Source organism: Papilio polytes, unplaced genomic scaffold, assembly GCF_000836215.1.
Source record: "Papilio polytes unplaced genomic scaffold, Ppol_1.0 DF823968.1, whole genome shotgun sequence".
NCBI lineage: Eukaryota > Metazoa > Arthropoda > Insecta > Lepidoptera > Papilionidae > Papilio > Papilio polytes.
In genome coordinates, this window is record NW_013525236.1 from 15,751 (window position 1) to 31,582 (window position 15,832).

Genomic DNA, 15,832 nt, shown 5'->3' on the forward strand with positions numbered 1-15,832 from the left:
ATCAACCAACAAGTACGTCTCAGCCATATCGGAATTAGCACGTTCTCGCGTTATGCTCGTACTAGTCTTTCTTCGAAGTCCATCTGCAAAGTTAAACGAAAAGAGATTACTACGTTCACACCACACGTCGAACATACAAGCCATTGAGATGATTACTCCTTTGGAACAGTTACTAATTCGGACTAGGTATAATAATCGCACGTTACGTGTGTGTGTGTGTTTGTGTCTTCGACCCCAAGCGTATAAACATCCCTATGTACAGGTTGCGCTTTTCATACTAAGCCTTACTCTATTTTCTTTAGAAAGTTGAGCATCTACTCTAACATGAAAACGACTCACCGGCAATAATTCTCCTCACTTGCGGTTACCATGAGTGCGGCCATAGGCTCTGTGCTGCTAATCGTCATTATCCACTTTTACACGATTTTATATCTCCAGATAGGTTAACTTGATTTTTGTTGTCAACACACTATCAAATTTTGTCGTCATCTTCAGTATTTGCTGAAACAATAATAACATTAAACACGGGAATCGTAATTCACTATCAAAACAAAATTAGCAAGTAATGTTTGTTCCCTTCATTCAAATTATTATTTCTCGCATACAGTCTCTTTTTTTTTAAATAAAAAAGTGCTCTTTATTCACATTAGCAAAAGCTATTTGAGAAAACCACTTTGCCGCCGAGCCTTGCATAGACTTGCTAAGTATAAGAATTAATTATTCTACTGTTATACTGACTACTATTGGTCTACTGTGGACCTCAAGCGCATGTTTCCCAACAAGAACAATGTCGTCGGCGAACAGCATACACCAGGGTACTTCCTCCTGGATCGCCGATGTTGATGCGTCGATAACCAGGAGGAATAGATAAGGGCTTAAAGCCGATCCCTGGTGCAGGCACACAGCCACACTGAACTTGTCGGTTACGCCGGCTTCGGACCTGACGTGAGTGTTCGCTCTTTCATACATAGAACTCACAAATCGCGCGTACTTTCCAGGCACTTGTCTTTCTTCCTTTCTTTCTTCACCTACCACAGAACCTTACGGGGGACTCGGTCGTACGCCTTTTTGAGATCAACGTTACACCATATGCAAGTTCTTATGGACATGTCTATACTTTTAACATAGCTGGCGCAACGCGAATATGGCATCTGTTGTTCCTCGACCTGGCATAAACCCGAATTGGTTCTGTGATACCTCACTCTCTTCCCTTATCCGTCTGTCTATCAACTTCTCCCAAATTTTCATAGTATGTGACATGAGTTTTATTCCACGATAGTTGTTGCAATTCTGGACATCGTCTTCGTCATCGTACTGATACACATTCATCAGCGATCGACTCTTCTTGCAACAACTTATCGAAGAATAAAATCAGCCACTTTATACCATCTTCTTCCAAAACTTTCCATACTTTGACGGGTATGCCATCAGGCCCCACCGCTTTTCCATTTTTCATATCTCGCACTGCCATTTTAACCTCGCTTAATGTACAAAAAAAATATCTTTCATATTTTTTGGGTAATAAGGAAATGTTCATCTATAATATCCCCTTGTCTGACGTCTCTCTCTATGAGAAAAATGCGTGTCAATCATGAGTAACACATTTAATGCCGATTGCATTATATGAGGTATCCCTGTATGCCATGTGCGTCACGTACAGTTATCGCAACGGCTGGAGCTGTACTGATGCATAGAAAAAACGAAATCGCAATATAAGGCGCCGTGTGTCCGGCCTCCTAACCCTCCACGGCGCCGTGTACTCGGCCGTATACATATCCACGGCGCCGTGTAGTTGGCATTGAATGTGTTAAACAACTTAATAAACTATAAGTGTGTCAAAACGTATAATATATAATAATATTCCTTTGAAAGATTTGTTTATTTCAGTGCAATTGGAACAAGCTCCTAGATATTATGCATTTTAGGATAGCTAAGAAAACTGTTTTTAAAATAATCTGCAGATCAAGTTCCATAACGATTTTTCTTGTTTTTAAGGCATTTAGTGGTTGAGAATCTCGAAAAATATTGAAGTAAAATGGTTTTTTAACTCGCATTTTTTAATTTGGACAGATAATGAAGTTTTAGTTTGTAAAATGATCAGTGTTTAATGGTTTTCAAAAGTCCGAAGAAAAATATAAGTTATCATTGACAGTATTTTTAAAAAAAATTTTTGAAGTTACAATTTGGACTTATTTTGAAAAAAAATCGAAAAATCAAAATTATTCGAAAACAGTTGACTTTTGGATAATGCATATAGGGGAATACGTCTAATTACCAATAACCCTGTATAAAAAATCAATTATGCAATTTATTTTATTTCATTTTATTTATATGTTCGATTTCATTTAGAGATCCTTTAATTTTATAGTATGTACATTTTACTTAAACCAAATTAGTATATTAATCATAATTATAATTTAATTAGAGCACATGGACGTTTGCCCAGTGCTTATAGACGAGGTTGTCCATGCGGCTCCCCAATACTTTCAAGGTAGTGTTGCGGCTGCCTTGCACCAGCGCCATCAAGGATGCGCTTGCGCCGGATTGCGGCAAAGTCGTCCACCCGCGCCACCGCAAATATCCCCGACGCGCTGCAGTAGCGCGGCAGCCCCAACAGTGCCCTGAAGGCGTTGTTATATTGCACAAGTAGGGCGCTGGGTAGACTTACACCATAAACTGCAGGTATAAAATTATTGGCAATATGCCGTAAACAAGGTAAGCTTTATTCTTTTTGAACATGCTGCGATTCTTCTAATTTGCATGTTGCTAATTACGGGCAGCGCCCTACGTTCCTTTTCGATGTCGTTATCATCCGTTTGGGTCGCAGTTAGCCAGTGACCCAAATACTTATATTTTGTGAGCAAATGTATGGTAGTGCCACTTTGGGTAACCGTCGGAACGTTTGAGTAACATTTGTTACCAGCCAGAAATACCAAAATTCTCTTTTAGTTGCATTGTATTGAAGACCATGAGCCATTGCAAAATTCTCGCATATATTATGTAGCTTTCTGAGGGCGTTGATAGATGAGGCCGGCAGCATCATGTCATCTGAATAATTAATTTATTCATGAAGGTCCCACCGACCGAGCACCCGACCATGGTGCCGCTAAACGCACCGACCAGCCGATACACATACAAACTGAAGAGCTTCGGTGATCACAGCCCTCCCTCTCTCACCCCACACTCCAATCTGTACGGTTAGGATAGAGAGCCTGCCCATCATACCATGTTGTTCTGCTGAGTATACCAAGATTTGAACTCCTTGATTATATCGCTGTGCATCTTTGTGTCCTCATACAGCTTCTTCCACAAAATCCTATAAGAAACCAAGTCGAACGCCTTGGACAGGTCGAGGAAGCACGCATACACTGGTGTTTTTTCTATCTGTATAATATCTGACAATATGCTTGATACAGAGGATCGCTGTTTCTGTGGATAGGCCCGATCGAAATCCGAACTGGTCATCATTAAGCGTAAGAAGTTTATTGTGCTGTGTGCCAAGCATACTGTCATTCACTTTCGATACTACAGTGGCCAACGATATGGGCCTAAGTTATTTAAATCAGAAGCGTCACCGGATCTGTCTTTCACTATTGGCACCAATACTGTCCTCATCATCTCGTCACGCAAGTACGTGTGGGCTATACAAAAGTTTAAAAGCGTAGAAAGTACCCTAGGCAGATGAGTACTAGCCATCTGGAGATGTTCAATACTCACTAAGTCATCCCCAGGAGACTTTCCGCGTTTCAGCTTTCTAATTAGTTCAGCCACTTCTTTTGCAGTAAATATTAGGTGTTGACGGGCAGTTTGTGCCACTGTTAAATTATTGATTGCTTGCAATGGAGGTTTAACTAAAAACTTATTTTTAAAGAGGTTGACGATCGAAGTGGGCTCGCTAACGCAATCAACGCTCACTGGAAGGCCCGATTTTATATATCAGGCATTGGTTTTAAAATGTACAATTTTCAGCAGTAAAGGTTTTATTTTTTTTCAACAGATTTTATTGGATGTATTAGTTTTTGCTGTCTTTTCACATCGAATAACGATGGTTCATATGTATCCAGACGAATTTCTTTTGTTAACCATTTATCTCGTGATTGGTTTCGTCATAGCTTTCTACATCATTGATCTCGTAAGTTCTATATAATTATTATTAATCTAAAAAAAAATCTAAGCCCGGTAGTTTGTGCGCACATTTTTCGGTTACCCAGATTGTTTGTGTTCCAGATATCTTCTAAACTATTAGTCCAATTTAAATACTGTAAAGGACAATTTTATTCTACATTAAATTCTCCTGACAACAAATGCATTTATTTGTATAAGGATTGATATTGAAACCAATAAAACAACGACGCAAATAGCACGCGGTTTTAGTTCATTTTGTAAACAAATTAGTGTTTGTTGTAAGAAAACCGTTAAAAACAGATATATACTATCGAGGATTTTTCTGTAGGTCTTTTTGAGATCCACAATTCCTCAGTACTTCATTTTTATATACATCTGATAATTTAGGCAGCGTAAGCCAAAAAAAGTTAATATTACTAGTCTATAATAATATTATGAAGAGGAAAACTTTGTATGTTTGTATGTATTTGATTCACGTAAAAACTACTGGGCCGATTTAAAAAATTCTTTCACCATTGGAAAAGTAATTTATCTGTGAGTAACATAGGCTATATTTTATTATTACTATTTCTGAACCCCGGCGTTAAAAAATCACAAAATTTTAACTTTTCTCGGCTTACGCTGCTTAAACGACAGAAAAGTCCGCAATAGATCTATCTTTAACAGTTTTCTTACATTAACTACATTTTTGTTAACAAAATGATTTAAAAATCGCATGCTATTTCATCATCATCATCATCATCAGCTCACTATACGTCCCCACCGAGGGGCTCGGAGCCTACCCTAAAGTTAGGGTGACTAGGCCATAGTCAACCACGCTGGCCAAGTGCGGGTTGGTTGACTTCACACATATCTTTGAATTTCTTCGCAGATATGTGCAGGTTGCATCACGATGTTTTTCCTTCACCGTAAGAACGTCGGGTAAATTATGTACATATGAAAATCGAAAATTCGAAAATCACATTGGTACATTGCGGCGGGATTCGAACCCAAGACCTGTAGATTACAAGTCAAGTGTTTAAACCACTGAGCCACCGACGCTCCACGCATGCTATTTGCGTCGATGTTTTATTGGTTTCAATATTAATCCTTATCCATATAAATGCATTTGTTATCAGGAGAATTTAATGTAGAATAAAATTGTCCTTTACAGTATTTAAATTGGACAAATAGTTTATAAGATATCGCGAACACAAACAATAAGGATCTGGCATCAGTAGATTTCTCTAATTTCGTAGATTTCAATAATACTAATATAACACTTTAAGTAATAGGTAGAAAAAAGGGGCGAACATAAGTTTTGAACTTTTAAACACCACGCGGACGAAGTCGTGGGCAATAGCTTTATCAAATTGTTGCAGCTTTACAAAAAATGTTACAGATAAATTACCTTTCTAACGGTGAAAGAGTTATTAAAATTGGCCAAGTAGTTTTTACATGAATCAAATACACACAAAAATACAAATCTTTCCTCTTTATAATATTAGTATAGATTTGGATATATACATGTGACAGAGCTTCTAGCAATAATACCTGGTTAGGCCTGTCAAATACCAATAAGACAAAAGTAGGGCGAGAGGTATGAGTTTTCTTTGTTGCATCTCAGTAAGAGACAGGAGCGCTATTTCTAGGTTCCTTTTCCATTTTCGTAACTAGTTACCTAAGATTAAATCCACGTCAGTCTCACAAGCTTATAATTACCTTTTTATTTTACAGATTCATAGAAAGGTTGCGAGTTATATTGTTCGAATGGAGAATCATAAGACCTACATATCGTATAGCCGGTCCCTTGCAATACACCTCTATGTTATGTGTTTCTCTCTGCCTATGATAATGCTTGGATACTATGGATTTCAAATGGTAAATATGTTTTTGATTGATTTAAAATAATTTAGTGATTTGAGGGGGCTTATGATCTCCTGTGGGATGTCACAGGAAATCATACCTACCATCATACCTATGATGATAAGTATCATTTGCTCTATGATCTAATTAGATTCTTACTGACTTGTGTGTATCGCTAGCTAAAGAGCCAACTAGTAACAAAAATTATACAGGATGATTCCTAACGGACGGATCAACGGTTTTGTGGAGGTAGAGAACCTCAATAGCTATCATTTATAGTATGTTGCCCGATTTTCTATAGTTTTGAAGTTATTTTTTTTTTTGTAAAAAAAACGGAAAAACCAGATTTCCGACTTATAAATTTGACCGTACGTACAAAGTAATGTGTTTACAGTAGTCATTTTCTTTCTTTAACAAGCCTAATAATTAGGCTTTCGTACCGTTATCCCTTTTTTTGAATAACTCACACGAGAACTAAAGAATAAAAAAACATGTTACATAAGTAAAAAATATTAAACCGTTGATTTTTGTTTATTTACACATTACAATGCAATTTTGATCTCCACAAAACCGTTGATCCGTCCGTTAAGAATCACTCTGTATATCGAGAATATCGATTTTGCTTTTATCGGAATTGTAAATTAAAGTAATGGACCTAGAATGATCAAATTTTTCTCGTCGTCAGAGAATCGTCTGACGTGTTGTGAGACTCTTTCCGACCTACTACTAGGCTAAGATCCAAAGCGTTTATCCTTCCCTCATCAGCTTTCCTGATAAAACCTACATCATATGAAAGAGCACATTTTATTAAACATGTTGTAACCGGGTTGCCTAATCCTAGCCTGGCAAGGCTATGTTTAATTGATCTCTGAAGTGGACAATTTTTGGAGGATAAACCCCTAATCGAGTTTCTTGGAAATTTTGTCACCAATCGATAGTACGTAACGTAAATATTACACTAAGGTGGGGTTGCCTATCTTCTTACTGGAAAGAGTGGAGGTTGCTACCTATTAAATGATGACAAAATAGAGGCTAATTACCCTTATCGAATTTCCTCGTGAAATTATACTCAAAATGAAGATATTAATGTTCTTTACATAATGGTATAGGGTTGCTTCATCAAAACTTATGTTTTATATTTTTATTTGATAATTTGTTAAGTTAACCAATTCAGTATAATGACAAAGATAAGTTTTTTCAGCATAGTTTTTTTATTTTTACCTAAAAACTTCAAGTGTCCGGCACTAGGAGACTTCCTCCAATACAATTTCTAGTCTTCCACATTCGGTTACACACTCGTATTTTTTGTTACCGGATGTGTGACTATGTGCTCTAGAACAAGGGCTGCCCCATGTAATACGTACTTTGAATTTCATAGGCAGTTTTTGAATTTCTACTGAGGCGCGGCTACAATCAAAATGATCAGGAGCTATTGGATAATACGTGTGCGTTGACGTCCTGCAGCAACCTTCTTACCATTTCATTTACAATGATCTTGCTTCTAAGATTTGCCATATTAAGAAAATTATCACTTTACTCAAGGTTTGTTATTAAATGTAAATATTTTTCTCACTTGTTATGTGAATTACATCCAAAAATTAATAGAACTCATGCTGCATTACTTTTCAGTGTGACTGATTATAATCAACGTGAAATAGTAGAAAACGTTCCATGCTGGGAGAGAGAAATCGATTTACCTAGATTGAATGAAAATGTTTTAGCAAGCAAAATGGCAACTCTTGGTAAATTAACACTGTAACAATCATGCATTGGAAATATAATAATAATAATTACAATATACTTTTGTAGTGTCCAATAAATTCTACTTGTCTTTTGGATCTCCTTACCACGATTTCCTCCTCCTCCTCCTAATAATGAAACGAAGTTATTTTTTGCCAGCCAAGTTCCATAACCATTTTATTATTTTTAAGGCATTTCAGTGGAGGAGACTCTGAAAAAATTTTGAATCGAAATGGTTGTTTTGCTCACATTTTTAAATTTGGACAGATTATTGATATTTCAATATTATTAGATAATCACTGTTTAATCGTTTTTATAAATCAGAAGAAACTATTAAGTTGTAATTGATAATTTTTGACGTTGCGTTTATGACTTGTTTTGAAAAAGTCTTAAAATCATGATAACTCCAAAAAAGATTACCTTTTGCATGAAGCATATGGTGAGATATTATCACAAATGATTCCCTCTATCACTTCTTAGCGGGAATACGTCGAATTACTGATAACCTTGTATATAATTGTACTCGTGTAAACCTTTTGATTGTATTTCAGTAACGCAGTTCACCTTGATAATTGCCTTTGGCTTTTCATGTCCACCCGCCATATTAATTGTATTGCTGTTCAACATCTACCACATCAGGTTGGTAATATTTAAATTTATTTACTGAAGTTACTGGATTTACAAGTAAGCTTATTATGCATTTGTCAGTATAAAAGCATGGAGTATGATGTGTTATAAATTTCGATATGAATGACTTTTTAAAAAATATGGCAGTCGAGCGGTAATATGAGCAATACTGGTGAATTTTTATAAAACGAATACACTAAGGCAACTACGTAAAAGATATCGATCGTTCCGTGGCGATGACTAGAAATGTACTGAGCTACTGAGCTCCTGAGCGACTGAAGCAACTGACGGCTAGAGAGCTTGTTAGCGACTGAGTGCAACTGACTAAAGGCGCTTCACTCCTTGCAAATACTTTTATGGAACTACCCCCCACTACTACTTCCGTTTCTATTATTTTGTAACAGATGAATATTAGGATCTACTGGCGAAAGGTTTACTAACCGACTGTGGTAGAAAACCGAAAAGTTATTTGAAATTTGATTAATTCGAGAAGAATAACAAATGTAGCAAATGGCGATAAAAACCTAAAGAGTAAAATGCATAATACCGAAAACAAAACATATAGAGTTATAAATTTTATGTCTGTTCGGGCACAACTCTACGTCTGTTCAAGACAATCTCTAAAAAGAGGACAATATCTATTTAATTTTATGTCAATGGTACGCCGGAAACAAGCGTAGCGGGTTATACCATGATAGTGGTAGGGGGAAGTCCACCAGTGGTAGACATTTAACGTTTTTATGTAAATTTTAAAAACTATTCTGATCAGCTTAATTTAATTGATAACATAGTTAACTTAACATACTATAAAACCAAAACAAGCAACCATTAACGGATCTCCTGCATAAACATATTCGAAAACACAAACTAAACCTTGGTAAGAATAAACGCAGTCACTGAAAGTGGCACCTAGCACAGGATGGACATCACTTAAAACACCTAGCACCGGACAGTTATAAAATATTATATATAATGATTGTGGTCATCTTGCATCAAGCTTCATGAGCCTTAGCCTACGTAAGGCTATCTACATTATAACCATAACAATTGAGAATTGAACCTATAGTGACTATAGTTAAAGTAATGAATCTACCTTGACAGACACCGACTTCAGTGTAATAATAATTGTACAACATAGATATGACAGCTACAATAGGGGAGGTTTAAGTAATTTAAGGAATTACTTCGTTACTCTTTAGTGAATTGTTTTTTTGAGAATATTTTGTTTTTAATGTATTTTGTTTGGAAGTCGGTTTGATTTTTTTATTATTTTTTTTTTACATGTTTTTCGATTTTTAGTGAATCTAAACATCGCAATATGATAATCACTAGCTTTCAAAATATAAATCGCTTAGCTAAGAACTAATACATAATTGCCGCGCGCCACTGTGGCCAGTGGAGTTTATTATTTTGATATCTTCTAGAATATTGATCAGAATTACATACTGTTGAAGGCAATTATAATCTATATTTAGTACTCTAACTCTAAAACATATTTATTTAGATAAGGATTCATACCGAACACGAACAATAGCGTTGTAAGTGGGGTATATGGTACATTTCAATCGATGTTTTTAATGGAAAAAGTGGTTATTGTGCGACATCCTTAACATACAGATATATCCTTTCGCAAACTTTAGAAAATATAAAGAGCTACAATTCTGCTATACATCATTATTGTGTAAGCCTCATAGTTTAGGCTAAGTAAGCAAAGAAAGCTAAAAAAAAAACAAATTTTAGTTACGCGATTTTGAGCGAAACTATTTAAACTACGCCGTAGTCTTTGACTCCAAAAATTCAAAAAAATGGGACTCATCTGCAAGCACTACCTTTCGGATAGAAAATTGGTCCACCAGGGGCGGAGTTATGCCGTAACACACATAAAAAAATAACATCACTGTCCTTCAGCGGATGATTGTGTGTGGTACTAGGGGATAGAGAGTCGTCAGAGTAATTAATTGCATTTTTACGGCCGGTCTCAATATGCAATTTTATCAATCGAAAATCCCAATCCGTACCCTAATCTTTTGAAATACTGTCTCAATAAACGACCGAACGATAGAAATTCGATCTAAAAACATGACTAATCTGAGGGAAAAATCTGATTTCTAGCACTTTTCGGATCGCCCTCTGTTTGAAAGTGACAGTTGTAGTGTTTCAATAAATGTTTTTGGAATTTTGACAAATCTCTCAATCTTTATTTTACAATCTATGAAAATCTGAAGATTCTACTAATTTATTATGAGATTAAAAAATGGTTGGCTTGTCGCCGTATAGTGATAGCTGATAGTGAAAGTGATTTGGAAGTGTTAGAGCAACTTTCAGACTGGGACGAAGAAGAAATGCATTCAGGGCGATGGTAGTATTTCAAATAAAAAACTTTGCGAAAATCAAGCTTTTATATTTATTACAAGAATACAGTTTTTATATTTATTACAAAAATAGTAGTACAATAAAGTAAACAAACAACAACAAACATTGAATTTTTCGCTTATCCGTCTCCACTCTTCATTTTTCAATTTATTCGTGGTAGCATTAGTCAATCATCAAGTCAATTTAATTTTACTGCTTTCAATGAACGAAAGCAGTGTTTTCGTGTCCTCCTGCGTAAGAGGCTTGCTTGAGTTCTGGAAATAATAAGAAATTACTATGTAAAGGGGTTATTATACAAATTAGGCGCGAATTGAAGCGTCTTCACGGGGGAAGTTTTTTGAATAAAAGTACAGAAAGTAAAAACATGTTAAAAACTCAATAAAAGTACACATACCATTGCACTTACACTTTCGATGGTGAATATTTAGTTGTTTATCAAAAAACACGAATAGAAGCTATATAAATTTCAAATTAATAGCTGATGTAAATAACATTGACAACTGATGTCAAATGACATCGACAGACAATTTATTCCTCTGATTACGATCTCGTACCGCTACCAAAACTCCGAAAAGGGAGAATTGGTTGATGACAATTTACTTGGAAAATGTTGAAACACGTTTTATTCGTAAAGTACGGAACAAATAAATAATTAGTTAGTACGTCGAAACCCAAAAATGTGCATATTTTCTTAAATTCATCAATAGGTTTACAACACCGTCATAATGACATCTGCTTGAAATGGAACGCCAGGAGGGAACCTCACAAAGTGTACATGGACCCCCTGATCCATTTTGAAAATCGGTCGACGTTTGTTATCCGGTGTTATTGAGACACCGGTTAGTGATCAACCAGCAGGTCGTTTTATTTCTCGATTGAAGCGATCTCCCGATCCCGGATGCGTTATTGAGACCGGCCGTAAAACTATGTTAAAAGCCTAACAAATGTTGGTTGATAACGAACACCAATTAAACACTACCTTTATTAAAAATTATCACAAACATGTGAACACACATACATTGTTGTAACATATCTGAATATTACTGTGTCTCTCTGCCAAAAACTGCAACAAACCGCTACCACTATTGTCTCGCTCGTCCATTTCTTGAGTGTTAGTGCTTTGACCCCCGCATTTTCATCAGTCCTTATAATTTGATTTTTGGGATTGCCAAAATAACGTGAGTGTCGTACACTAGGTGCCATCCAGCGTTAATGTTTTCGCATGAATTAGCCGGATCGTCCAGTGCAATACCACGATAACTACCACGGTGGCCGCTTGAACTTTTGTCACCTTATACTATAAAAAAACAAAATGCTGATGGATGGGCCAACCAATTTTTACTGTTTCAGGCGTGACGCAACATTATTTACACTTCACTATCAAAGACCATTGCTTTTGAGAAATAGAGCTTTTAATGTATGGTCTGAAATTTTGAAACTTATGGTTTACTTAGCCATCGTTGTAAACGTGAGTATACTTCTGCCACTTATAATTTTATTTTTGGGTTGGGTTAGGTTAGAAATAGTAAAAAAAGTCATACGAGATCGTTCTTATACAAGTCGGTATTTTCGTAATCTTCGTAAGACTTATTTGCTCGGAGAGAGTTTTCCGCACATTATGGATTTTATTAAGATTTATACGAGATTCGCAAATCATTTATAACTCGGCGATACTTTCATTCTTCTATTTAGAAAATCGTAGCGAAATCGTAGTAAGATGATCTTTACTTCCTAGAATCTCTTGTTATGGAAACAGTTCCATGTATGACAAGATTCCAAGTTTATACGAGCATCATCCCAATATGTATAATTCCATGGTATTAACAGTTTGGAGTGCAGGATAAATCATTCGAACTCTAGATATAAAAGATTGCAATCTATATTTCATTGCAAGGCAATTGTTACTAAAGTAGAGAAGAGAAAAGTAAGAAATGTGAATTATCTGACGTAGGAACTTTTTATATTAATTCTATAATCATATATTCGAGCCAAGAACCTTTCGCGGTCTTAAAATTGTGATAGCTTACTAACGCTTTCTGGTCAATATAAAAGTGTTATAAAACATTCCTACTGTAGCTGTCATATTGTATTTTCTTTGCCCATATGAGTTTTACAACGTTTTAAAGCAGCGACTCCTTCACCAGACCAGAATACTTTGTTTTGAATGTTGACTATAATTCAATTTTCAGGTTGTGTCACTAGTATGCTCCACAGATTTTGTTGAAGCATATTTGCGTGAGCGCAGAATGCCGCCTATTGATTCGCTTACGCAATATATTGACACCTTTTTTATCCACATTACAGTACGCGCGGTAAGTTAATCTACTAACATTCGTTAAGTAATCTAAAAATACTTCAAACAAGGAAGGATCTGGTCATGTTTGTATTCAGTGATAAACTTTTTTCCTGTCACCGCGTGAAATGTTGATATTTAGTGATCGCATTATTTGAATCTAATACTCTTCCCTTTCTCGGCTCTATGTTATATGTATTAGAGAAGGGCGAAAAGGGGAGGGAAATGATTAGATTAGCTAAAAAAACAAAACCGACTTCCAAACAAAATACACTAAAAACAAAAAAATCTCAAAAAAAAAAAACAGTACACTAAAAAATAACGAAATAATTCCTTGAAAATTGTTAACCTATCTTATTGTAACTGTCATATCTATATTGCACAATTATTATTACTTTGATGTCGGTGTCAGCCAAGGTATGCAGTGATTCCACATTTTTACCATAAGAATTGACAATTGAAAGTATAGTAACAATTAAGTAATGAAACTACATTGACTGACACCGACTTCAAAGTAATAAAAATTGTACAATATAGACATAACAGTTACAATAAGGTAGGTTTACTATTTTCAAGGAATTATTTCGTTACTTTTTAGTGTACTGTTTTTTTGAGAATATTTTGTTTAGAAGTCGGTTTTGTTTTTTTATTAAAAAGTTTATTAATCCTCGATTTTTAGTGAATCTAAACATCGCAGCATGATAATCGCTAGCTATGATTGGCTTCTCTATGTAATATTTGCTTCTTAATGTTTCTTGTAGTTGATTTATAATTTTACTTCATTTGTTAGTGCTTCTATTCAATATTTTGTAACCTTGTTTGTCGTACCTATACCACAGATTAGCAAATCGGTATCTGCTGCGGTATTTGTGGTTTCTTTATTATATAATTACCATAAATTGTCTAATTTTATATTATTTTGTTTCCACTCCAGTTTTTGTGCAACTTCCAATCAAAAGGACTGTACCTTTGTACCATACTGAGTTCCCCAATTCCATGGAGATTTTTCACTCAACAAGCCATGACTTGATAAGTTCATGGAAATTTTCTCTCAAATGTAATACATTTATATGTTTTCCAACTTTTTCTTTGTCTCACAATCCCAATAGCACACGACTTCTGTTTCCTCAATTTAATGAGTGATTTTATAACCCCTGTACTTGTCTTATCTCAATTTAATGAGTGGTTTTTCAACCCCTGTACTTACGTTTTCTCAATTTAATAAGTGGGTTTTCAACCCCTGTACTTGTGTTTCCGCAATTTAATGAGTGGTTTTTAAATCCTTATTCCTATCCATTTTAATGGCAGTCAGTGACTCATATTAAAACTCTAAATTTGTTCCGATTAGTGAAGTTTTTTTTTTTACAAAAATAGTTTTTTAACCTTAACCTGGACCTCCTTTAAATACCACATTAAATTATCAGTGGTTATGGTTAATTATGTTTGTTTAAGCCATAACACTGCACTTGTCAAATGTTTACTTTTTACTTTATAACCATTTAAATATCAAAATACATTTTCATCCGGTTTTAGCTATAATACCAGATTTATTAAATGTGTTTAACTTCACTACACTTTATGAGCATTATTTGAATGTCATAAACTGCTAATATGTGAGTGGTTAGACACCTACCCACACATGTTATATTGATAACTGAAATAAAGAGTTATTCCAATACTAGTAACTTAAATAAGCAAAAGGTCTTTCCTTTCATGCCCATGAACTAGAACATTAGCTTCTAGCACATTAGATTGTACTTTCATACTTAAATTTGTCTCTTCTAATCATAATGTGTACTTGTTCATGCATGAAAATGTAAAACATTAGCAACCGTATTAAACTCTTGAATATTCGTAGCTATAAAATAAAAATTTCCATTTTTACACAGTGCCCTTATATGCGTATACACCTTCATAAGCTGTGCTGTGAACCATACATTAGTATTTTACACTTAATGTTTTAATGCGTCCCGCAACGTGATAATATGTCTAAAACTCTCAACAAATTTATTAACTTAATTCATTTGAAAGATCTTTTACAAGCAAAACTCGCAGCTTATTCGAACACTTTACTATTATAAGATACCCTTTGGTTGAAATTCATTTGCTTATTTCATATTAATTGGATGTTATTATGACTCGCAGCTGCCAATATTATGGAGTTTAGACACTCTGTAATAACAAGTGTATATGTCCACTAATCATAATGATTCGTTTTATAAATACCTTTCGTCGTAAACCACAAGCTTGTTACACCAGAACTTCGTTCTTTTCTTTTTCAAATTCATTTTTACTTTTTCCCTCGTCGCCATATGTACTGTATGCTTGGGACGTCTGCTCCTGTCGGTGGCTCGGACACGACTGACTTGCTGGCATGACACAATGACACAAGTAAACAGTATGGCCATAGACTACACTTATCATTCTTTTGTTATTGACAAAAGATTTTTTTGCGTATTAACTTTTTTTTTCTATCTTCCAGTTTGGAGTACCTGCTTTTAGCCGTGGTAATTTTTTTATTTTTCTTAATAACATTAGTATAATTAATAAAGTTATCCTGTCCAACACTTCCCTTCTTGGGAATTCCTTAGGGATCCTGATACAAAAAATTGTGATGTAGAAAAACAAGAAGTGAAAGCGAGTGCTCTCAACGATACTCAATGTGTCCGATAATCACTAAATCTATGACTATATTTAACATTTCTTTGAAAAAAAAGGAACGTTCATGGGTTCATTCACCACCCCCACCATATGCTAATCATTGTAACTTTCTATATCTAAATTTCCCCTTTTTTTTTTTCGAAGGGGAATGCTTTCTGCATACTCCAT

General features: G+C 35.1%; 2 protein-coding genes across 2 annotated transcripts in view; one reads left to right on the forward strand and one right to left on the reverse strand.

Moving 5' to 3' along the window:
- Nucleotides 1–472: 472 nt before the first annotated feature.
- LOC106101656 lies at nucleotides 473–1,471 on the reverse strand. The gene is made up of 4 exons (XM_013280965.1): nucleotides 1,316–1,471; nucleotides 1,033–1,166; nucleotides 753–940; nucleotides 473–501 (listed from the first exon to the last, which is right to left on the reverse strand). The coding sequence occupies exons 1-4, from the start codon at nucleotides 1,469–1,471 to the stop codon at nucleotides 473–475; spliced, it is 507 nt and encodes a 168-aa protein (XP_013136419.1).
- A 915-nt stretch (nucleotides 1,472–2,386) lies between these two features.
- The window catches only part of LOC106101657 (anoctamin-9-like), a 16,351-nt gene continuing 2,905 nt past the window's right edge, over nucleotides 2,387–15,832 (forward strand). Inside the window, exons 1-8 of the mRNA XM_013280966.1 lie at nucleotides 2,387–4,132; nucleotides 5,842–5,985; nucleotides 7,349–7,512; nucleotides 7,600–7,712; nucleotides 8,262–8,349; nucleotides 12,061–12,178; nucleotides 12,900–13,022; nucleotides 15,486–15,510. Of these exons, the coding sequence (XP_013136420.1) occupies nucleotides 4,046–4,132; nucleotides 5,842–5,985; nucleotides 7,349–7,512; nucleotides 7,600–7,712; nucleotides 8,262–8,349; nucleotides 12,061–12,178; nucleotides 12,900–13,022; nucleotides 15,486–15,510 (862 nt within the window). The 5' untranslated portion in view covers nucleotides 2,387–4,045. The remainder of the gene's footprint in view (nucleotides 4,133–5,841; nucleotides 5,986–7,348; nucleotides 7,513–7,599; nucleotides 7,713–8,261; nucleotides 8,350–12,060; nucleotides 12,179–12,899; nucleotides 13,023–15,485; nucleotides 15,511–15,832) is intronic.